Here is a 9,941-nt window from a genome sequence, read left to right on the forward strand (position 1 = left end):
AAATCTTTAAAAAAAAATCCACAGAATGTGTAACACCAAAAGTAAGCCCTAATGTATGACCTGTGGGTGATAAAGATACGTCAGTGAGGGTTTCTCAAGTATAACAAATGACCACTCTGGTGGAAGACATGGATAGGAGAGGAAACTATAAAAGTGTGGGAGCAGGAGAAATAAGGGAAATCTCTGTACTTTCCACTCATTTTTGCTCTGAACCCAAAACTGCTTTCAGAAATAAAGTCGATGAAAATGTATTAAAGTGGTAAAAAGTAGTTTTAATAACACCGCATATTTCCACTTTTATTTTGGAATGAAAAATACATTGTCATATCCACAGAAATGGGAAGAATACACCATTGCACTAATGGTGATTTTCTATGGGAGACTATAGGGAAATGTAGTTTATGTTTTCCTGTTATCTGTGCTTCATCTGTTTCTTGAAAATTAGTTTTTGATTGTGTGCCTACATAGACAGTGATTATTAAGTATTTTTTGAATAAATGAGAGAAAAAATAGAGGTTAAAGGGAAATGTAGGGACGAATCATATTTATGGTGACCTTCGTTATCCACACACTGGCCCAAAACCACATATATAAGAGGATATACTGAGCACTACCCAACACTTGGTCTGTAGCCTTAGAGCAAGTCTTCGACAGTTTTGAACTTTCTCTTAGAAACTGGACCATGGGATCCCTGGGTGGCGCAGCTGTTTGGCGCCTGCCTTTGGCCCAGGGCGCGATCCTGGAGACCCGGGATTGAATCCCACATCGGGCTCCCGGTGCATGGAGCCTGCTTCTCCCTCTGCCTGTGTCTCTGCCTCTTTCTCTCTCTCTGCGACTATCATAAAATAAAAATAAAAATTAAATTAAAAAAAAAAGAAGAGGTAAATAGCTTAAAAAAAAAAAAAAGAAAGAAAGAAACTGGACCATGAAAGAGTATATATCAGGGCGCCTGGGTGGCTCAGTTGGTTAAGCATCTGACTTTCAATTTTGGCTCAGGTCATTATCTCAGGGTCATGAGATTAGACCCAGATCAGGTTCCACACTCAATGGGGAGTCTGCTTGCAATTCTCTCTCCTTTTTTTTAAGATTTTATTTATTGGGGGTCCCTGGGTGGCTCAGCGGTTTAGTGCCTGCCTTCGGCCCAGGGCGTGAACCTGGAGTCCCAGAATTGAGTCCCGCATCTGGCTCCCTGCATGGAGGAGCTTCTCCCTCTGCCTGTGTCTCTGTCTCTCTCTGTTTCATTCATTCATAAATAAATAAATATATAAAATCTTTTTTAAGAAAAGAGCATATATTGCTGAAGAACTCAAACAGTGAATTCATTAATGACTATAATATCAGAACCACTGACTCTTAATGGTTGGATCTAAAGATTATGGACTTACCAGCACTTACTCGATTGGGTAGGCAAGAAAAGCCACTAAGGTACAAGGATTCATAATTGTATAAATAATATTTTACTTTGTACTTCTTTCATATTGTAAAATGTTTCATAAGATATTAATATAGTTGACTGTTGAACAACTTGGGTTTGAACTTTACTGGTCCATTTGTGTGGATTTCTTTAATAAATAGCAGTGCAGTACTCTATCCCTTACACTTTTCCCTTCTCTCCCTTACACTTTTCTTAATAACATTTTCTTTCTCTAGCTTACTTTATCATAAGAATACAGTACATAATACATATAACACAACAAAATATGTGTTCAGTGACTTTACATTACCAGTAAGGCTTCTGATCAACAGTAGGCTATGAGTAGTTAAGGTTCAGGGGAGTCAGGCAGCCCCAGTGGCCCAGCGGTTTAGTGCCGCCTTCAGCCAGGGGTGTGATCCTGGAGACCCCGGATTGAGTCCCACGTCAGGCTCCCTGCATGGAGTCTGCTTCTCCCTCTGCCTGTGTCTCTGCCTCTCTCTCTCTCTCTCTCTCTCTCTGTATCTCTCATGAATAACTAAATAAAATCTTTTAAAAATTTTTTAAAAATTAAAAAAAAAAGGTTTGGGGGGGTCAAGATTTATACATGGTGTTTTGACTGCACGGAGTTGGCACCGTAACCCTTGTGTTTCTCAAGGGTCAACTGTACATAAGTTGTGCATTTAATTTATATATATGCACATGTGTGTACATACACACAGAGAGATAAGGCTCAAAGAACTTTTGCATAGAGGTGCACAATCAAAAAAGCTTATAGACCGTGGTTGTGGTGACCACTGGTCCATCCCCTTCATTTTATTTTCCTTTAAGGTTTTATTTATTTATTCATGAGAGAGAGAAAGAGAGAGAGAGGCAGAGACACAGGCAGAGAGAGAGAAGCAGGCTCCATGCCAGAAGCCTGATGCGGGTCTCAATCCCAGGACTCCAGGATCATACCCTGGGCCAAAGGCAGGTGCTAAACCACTGAGCCACCCAGGGATCCCCTATCCCCTTCATTTTAGAAAGGAGGAAGCTTGGGGCACCTGGGTGGCTCAGTCAGTTGAGCATCTGCCTTTGCAGCTGAGGTCATGATCTCAGAGTCCTAGGATCAAGCCCCATGTCACACACCCTGCTCATCGGAGAGCCTGCTTCTCCCTCTACCTCTCCCCTTCCCCTTGCTCATGCTCTCTCTATCTCCAATGAATAAATGAAATCTTAAGAAAGAAGAAAGAAAGAAAAAAGAAGAAAGAAAGAAAGAAAGAAAGAAAGAAAGAAAGAAAGAAAGAAAAGAAGAAGAAGAAGAAAAGAAAGAAAGAAAGAAAGAAAGAAAGAAAGAAAGAAAGAGAAAAAAGGGAAGGGAAGGAAAGGAAAGGAAAGCAAAGGAAAGGAAAATGAAAAGAAGAAAAGAAAAAAGAAAAGAAGAAAGAAAAGAAAAGAAAGAAAAGAAAAGAAAAGAAAAGAAAAGAAAAGAAAAGAAAAGAAAAGAAAAGAAAAGAAAAGAAAGAAAAGAAAAGAAAACAAAAGAGAAAAGCTCAGGCTGAGAGAGAAGGGGGGTAACTTGCCAAAGCTGTACAGCTGGTTAAAGGGTGGGTTTCCAAGCGGAGCCTGCTAGTGCTTTATCCTGTTGGTTAAGTTTTTGTTTGTGGCTTTGTTTACTGTTTGCCTCATCTCCTTGCTTTTCGGATAGAGAACTGTTTTCTGAATGCCACATAAGGCCAGGTTAAGAGTACAGATCAATTTTAACATTCTATTTTCCTAGAAGTCTCAGTTCTTACAAAGTGCTTACTCGCCTAAACGGACTTCGGCGTCTTCTCAAAACCGGAGGGCTGAGGAGCCAGTCACAGCCTGCGTGCCCCGCAGCCAGACTGCCTATTGCTAGCAAGCTTTATCCGCTGCCTCCCAGGACCATTATCTGCAGGAATAATGCCCAGCGGAAATTAATCGTAAAGAGAATCAGCTATAGACATCACGGACAGAAAAGCATCCCGGACAGTCCCCTGGCCGTGAGTCATTACTTACAAGAGCCGTCAGCAAAACCCTGTCTCCGCGGACCATTACTTTGAGGGAACACTGCCAATCGCAGCATTACTTGGAAGGCACCTTTTTTTTTTTTTTTTTATGTTCCTCAAATGCCTACCCTCAAACTAAACCAAAGTTCTGAAAGGTTTCAAACATTTCCAAGTTTGGGTAAGTAAACATAGTCCCAGATTCGAGTGTGGCCTGGGGGCCAGGTAAGCAAGGGCCTTTTTCCCCAGCCTAAGCCCAACTTTCTTTGCCAGAGCAGCTTTGTAGAACTCACGTACTCTCCAGGAACTCTGATGATTTAGAGAATTCTATTTCTTCCCTTATGCAGGATAGGGAAAACTTCAATTTTGCTGGATCGGTTCTGTAAACTTTTCACCCAGGACCAAAAAAAAAAAAAAAAAAAAAGCACATGACAAATGATAAAAAGGTAAGCACCACATGTCACTTGTTTCAAATGCTCTCCTCCACCACCCAGAACCTCTACTGACTGCACAAAGGAAACATCTTGCACAAAAGTGGCCCATGTGGGAAGCCGGGAACTAGAAATGCCCCATGGCTCCCAAAAGGGAGTTATCGATAGACCCATATAATCATAATGCCATTACTCTGTTTTCACTGGATGACAGAGTCTTTGCAGTATCATTTGCTCTTGGCAGACCATATATCATATACCATCATCATTCTTCTCCCGTTAGTAATTTCTTCACTGCAAGAAAAACTCTGGAAACCATCTTAAGAAATGGTGAAAAATAGTTCCTTTTCTTTTAAAATTGCTTTTTTTTTTTTTTATGCACTTACTGTCAAAAGTGATAAACAAAACGTCGTGTGAGCCAGCCATGGAGGATTTTGGCAGTGTAAGTGCCTATCATAAGGAAAATCGAGCTGCATAACTTAACAAGGTGTTTCGAGGTAGGTCCAGAACCACAATATAAATACCCAATCACACTTCAAACTTGGCACTTGACACTCAAAGTAAAATTCAGAGGCTTTTCTTTTTTTTACTTTTATTCTGCCACAAACTTTTGTTGTGAAGTTTCTTCGTAATTTATTCATTTAATTAACTAAACTCATTCCCTTAAGGGGGGGGGGGGGTTAGCCAGTAGGGATGCCATAGACAAAGCATATTGTGAGTTTATCAAGACGTTCTTTAAAAATCTTTTAATAACCTTGCATTTAACTTGGAAAAATAAGGATTTTGCAGCAACTGTTTTCATAGGCTGAGCAACTGTTCTCCAGGTGTCCTGAATAATGGGCTAGCGGCAAAGATGGAGGAAGGCTCTAGAGGTGTGGCGGAAAGCTCTGTCCTTGCCCTGCATGACAGCAACATGTCAGGAGCAGACACAATGGTCAGGTTCACTGAATTAAAATAAACCAGTAGCCTCCTTGTCTGGAAAGAGGGATTCAGAACTCAGAAAAATGGACTCTGGACTCAGAAAATCAGTTTGAACTCTGGCTCCCTATGTGTTACCCATGTGATTTGGGGCTAAACACTTAAGAGTCTTCCAGTTTCAATTTCCTTATCTGTAAAATCATGTTTTGTGATATATCAGGTACATAGAAAGTGTTCAAAAAGGGTACTTATTATCAAATCTGCAGATAGTTCAAAGCTGGGGATAGGGATGCTATATCATAGAATTAAGGTTCAAAATTATGATGACAGAAAGATGGGCAAAGGTGGTGATAAATATTATAGAAAGAATAAAAATAAAATTTCCTAGTTAAAGGTTTTGGGTTTCTTTGTTTGTTGGTTAGTCTTAAGGTCAGTTGTACCAGTATAGAATGGAGACATACTGGCTAATTAGTTAGCAGCTTATGTGAAAAACTTTCTGAATGCTTAAATGACAGAGAATGTACTATGCAGACAATAGCAGGACATGGATACTGAATTATTAGGTGTAATCTCGTACTACGGAAGCATATGTTGTCTATAAATCATTGATTTGATCTATAGACAAAACAATGAATTTGATTTATAGACAACCTAATTATTATCTATAATACAATACATTTTGCCAAAGCCATATCCCATCTGGAGCACTGTGTTCAGTTCTAGGCACTGTGTTTTTGAAAGAATACTTATAAAATATAGCATCACCTGAAAAAAAAATCAGAAGGATGAAAGACTTATTACATATGGGAAGGCTAAAGAAGCTAGCAACGATAAGGCTAATAAAGAGAATTTTAGGGAGATTGCCCTCAAACATACAAAGGGCAGTAAAAATCAAAGAGGAATAGTAATTAATATGTATGAGTACTTCTTATGTACAAAGTAGTCACTGTTTTGTTTTTTAAGATTTTATTTATTTATTCATGAGAGACACACAGACAGGCAGAGACACAGGCAGAGGGAGAGAAGCAAGCTCCCTACAGGAAGCTCGATGTGGGACTTGATCCCGGGTCTCCGGCATCACGCCCTGAGCCAAAGGCAGATGCTCAACCGCTGAGCCACCCAGGCATCTGGCAAAGTAGTCACTGTTACCCACACTTGCAGATGAGAAAGTAGGGGCACAGGGGCAGAGTGAGATGCTTACAGTCACATAATTTGGGTGGATGGAGTCAGGTCCCATCCCCGCAGTCCCGCCCCAAATGGAGAAGAGATATTAAAGCTATATTCCAAATATTTCTAATCTCATCTAACAGGATCACTTTAAGACTGCGCCCTCCTCGTTCTTTTGAAGCTGGACACGGATTAATGATTCGCTCTGGCCAGTGAAATGTGCATATAAGTCATGTTTGCGACTTCAGCGTGGGAGTTCAAGAGTCTGTGAGCAACTCACCACATGTTCTTCCCAGCATGAGTGCATCGACATGAAACTTCCATCAGTCTATCAGCCTAGGTCCCGGAGGGGAAATGTTGAACACAGCCGCCCTGCTGACTCTTACTGGACAGTAGCAGGAGCAAGAAATAAATTGTTGTTTGATGAAGCCACTGAGATGTGGGGAGTGCTTGTTACTGTGGCAATACCCACCCTTTTCTGACAGATAAACAAACCCACACGCTTAAGTCATTAAAATATCTCAGAATTTTTTTTTTAAAACTTTATTCTTGTATTTTAAAAGGTCAGAACTAAGAATAGTTTATAGAAACTAAAAGTAGGCAGATTTGGGCTTAATTCAATTTTTTTTAAAGTGAAGTTTTCCAAAGTTGCTTCATGAGGTAGCATGCTCCCTGAAAATGTGGTATTTATTTATTTATTTTTAAATATTTTATTTTATTCAATCATGAGACACACACAGAGAGAGAGAGAGAGAGAGAGAGAGAGAGAGGCAGAGACACAGGCAGAGGGAAAAGCAGGCTCCATGCAGGGAGCCCGACGTGGGACTCGATCCCAGGTCTCCAGGATGACACCTTGGGCCAAAGGCGGCGTTATAAACCGCTGAGCCACCCCGGCTGCATGGTATATTTAAATGTGGTATTTAAAAGAGTGGCCAGAAGGGACATCTGTCTGGCTCAGTTTCTCTTGTTTCTCTTGATCTCAGGGTCATGAGTTCAAGCCTCACGATGGGCCTAGAGTTTACTTTAAAAAAATATTTTTTTAATTTACAAAAAATAAATAAATAGAGGCTAGATAGTTATTGTGGATCTACGTAGCAAAAAAATATATGGCTTAATGAAGGAGGTTTAATGTACCAAACATTTATGGAGCACCTCCAATGTGCCAGGCATTTCTGCTACAGCGATAAACCCAAACACCCAATCCCTACCCTCAAGGAAATAGCCATTAAGTACAGAAGTAGATAAGGTCTGCTGACTCTTCTAGCAGCGTGATTCAACCAAATTAGAGATAATAACATGGCCTGCATGAAGCTGACAGTAAGCCCGAACTTACAAATAACCACGTAGCACAAGAAATCCTGCTGATGCTTAAGTTGTAGCATTATTTTTCAATTAGCAGCCAAAAGTACAGGGTTTGCAAAAGGAAGGAAAACGAGAGAATTTCTGGGTTTACAGGAGGAACATTTTCCCTTTCTCTAGTTACCATTCTTAAATCCTGCAAACCAGGCATATTATCTGGCTTACATCAGGGGTGTTCCAGCAAAGGGAATAGCACTGACTCACAGCAATTGTTACCGACCTTTTCCATCACTTCTCCCACCCATTAGAGTCAGGAAGGGAAGGAACATTTCAATCCCCATCAGCTAAGACCTGAAGAGAGGCAATAATCTTCCTGTAACACCATTCTTAAGTTTAGAAATCAGCCACAGCTTTTCCAAAATATCAGAAGTTTCTTGTGAAAGGGTTATTTGAGCAGAGCCTAGAGGAATCCCACATTCTAAGGATGATATGAAAATCACACACTAAGAGAGTGATTCCAAGGGACGTGGACATTGTTTCCCAAGGGCACTCTTTTTCCCCTAGTGGTATTAAAGCTTTGTTTTTTCAAACTTTCGAAAACCAAGCAGTGCAGAGATATGCTTTCCTTTGAGGGGCTCGCTGCATTTGAATGGAAAACCTTGAAAATCTCGGTTAAGCATTAACTGTAATTGCTCTGAGGCAGACATTTCCATTTTGGGTTATTATTATATCAGTATTTGCACAGAATACTATCCGTGGATGGATGTGGATGGATTTTGCTGCCGTTATCTACACAAGAGTGACGTATCTGATTACTATTGTTCCCCAACTCAAAAGCATCAGTTTGAACTTTGAATACTCCAGCCCTGCCCAGAGCCTGAATTTTCTGAAAGGTGGTTCTGATTTTCTACGAAATAAACAAATAGATGAGAGCAAGCTGGATCTCAAGGCCGTATCTCCAGTCGATTCAAAGTGGCATGAGTTTCTCAAAAACACACATACAGAAGAAACTGGCTTTGGCACATGTAGGAGCGGCAGAGACTCTGCAGCTTGTGCTAAGTTTAAAGTGCACCCTTAGTACTCTGGCCCGTTTTCAAAACTAAGCGATAGTCTCCCAGGGACAGCTGGATCCCTGTGCAGCACCCAGTCTTGCAGCAGCAAGCTCCGTACACAAATGTACACGTTACCAACACAGATGTGAAATGTCCATCCAGGACAGGAGAGAGGCATTCAGACTGGGCTGTTTAGTCTAGTGGCTCCACACCCAAAAGTTTCAGGGACACAGAGGATGTTGGAAGAGTGAGAGGGGAGACCGCCCGTCCCGTGTGTTCATCCGGGGCCTATGGAGTTTGCCCTCTGCCCTGGTGACCCGGGTTGAGATTTAATCTAGGGCCAGCGTGGGGCGAAGCCCATTGTGCTGGCGGCTACCCGGGCGGAGAGGAGGGCTGGGCACCAGCAAGCCTTCCGGGCGGTGCGGGCCGACACACCCACCCAGACCCGCAGGCCCAGGGGTGGGGCGGGGGGCGCGCCCCGGTCCCGCGAGCACGGGGATGCTGCTCCCGGGGGCCCGCGCGACTCCGGGTCCCCGCTCGCAGGTCGCGCTGTACGCTCCGAGAGGATGCTCTCCTCCTCCTCCTCCTCCTCCTCCTCCTCCTCCTCCTCCTCCTCCTCCTCCTCCCCCTCCTCCTCCTCCTCCTCCTGCAGGGCCCCCGCCCCCCGGGCGAAGTGAGCGGGAGAAAAGTTGTGCCGGGGTCCGGGGACGCGGGCAGGGGCGGCCGGCCCCGGGCCCCCCTACCTGGTCCTTGGGGCCGAGGTTCTGCAGCACCTCCTTGCCCGTGGCGCTCCGGATCTCCACCCCGGCGGGCGCGGCGGGCGCGGCGGGCGCGGGCTCCCTGGCGTCCTCGCGGCCCTGGCCCTGGCCCTGGCCCTGGCCCTGGCCCCGGCGCGGGCTGTCGGCCTCGAGCCCCGGCCGGCTCCCCGCGCCCCGGCCGCCGCCCTGGCTGCTCCGGGGGGTCTTCGCGCCCCGCTGCCCCACGCTCAGCGCATCGAAATCCAGCGTCTTGCTCTCGAAGGCGCCCTCCACGCTGCAGAACATGCCGCCGTACTTCTGCCGCGGGACCTGGTCCGTGGTGCCGGGCCGGGCCAGGTACACGGGCAGATCGTCCTCGTGGGCGCTGTCCCAGCCCCTCCGGCCCGAGGCCATGGCTCGGCGCGCGGCGGCCCCGCGGCTCGGCTCCCCCGCAGGCGGAAAGGGCAGCCGCCGGCAGCGTGCGCCGAGCCACAGTGACTGGGGCGGGGGGAGGCGCCTGAGCGTTCGCGCCAGAGGCGGCAGTGCAGCTCCGGTTCCTGCCGGGCCGCCGCCAGCCAGCGCGCGCTCCGCCGGGGACCTGCCGCCGCCCGCCCCGCCGCCCCCCGCCGCCCGCGCCGCCCCCGCCGCCCCCGCCGCGCCCCCGACCCCGGCGCCGCCCCCGGGTCGCCGCCCGGCCGCCCTGCCCCAGCGCCAGCCCCGGCTCCCGAGGACCCCGGGCCGCACGCGCACACGCGCACTAACCCTCGCCCCCTCGCGGACTTGCGAGGTCGCCTCCCCCGCGCAGGCCTGTCCGCCCCCCGGGGACCCGCCGCTCCAGGTGGCTCGGGCGGTGCGCCTCGAAGCCGCACTCGTGTGCAGCAACACCTCTCGCACGCGCGCACACGCACACGCACAGGGGT

The 9,941-nt window shown here is 46.0% G+C and overlaps 1 protein-coding gene across 1 annotated transcript in view; it reads right to left on the reverse strand.

Annotated features, from left to right (window-relative positions):
* The window catches only part of DPYSL3 (dihydropyrimidinase like 3), a 119,693-nt gene extending 110,172 nt beyond the window's left edge, over positions 1-9,521 (reverse strand). Inside the window, exon 1 of the mRNA XM_072826386.1 lies at positions 9,028-9,521. Within this exon, the coding sequence (XP_072682487.1) occupies positions 9,028-9,435 (408 nt within the window). The 5' untranslated portion in view covers positions 9,436-9,521. The remainder of the gene's footprint in view (positions 1-9,027) is intronic.
* Between the last annotated feature and the right edge of the window lie 420 nt (positions 9,522-9,941).

This window comes from Canis lupus, chromosome 5 (genome assembly GCF_048164855.1).
Source record: "Canis lupus baileyi chromosome 5, mCanLup2.hap1, whole genome shotgun sequence".
Taxonomy (NCBI): Eukaryota; Metazoa; Chordata; class Mammalia; order Carnivora; family Canidae; genus Canis; species Canis lupus.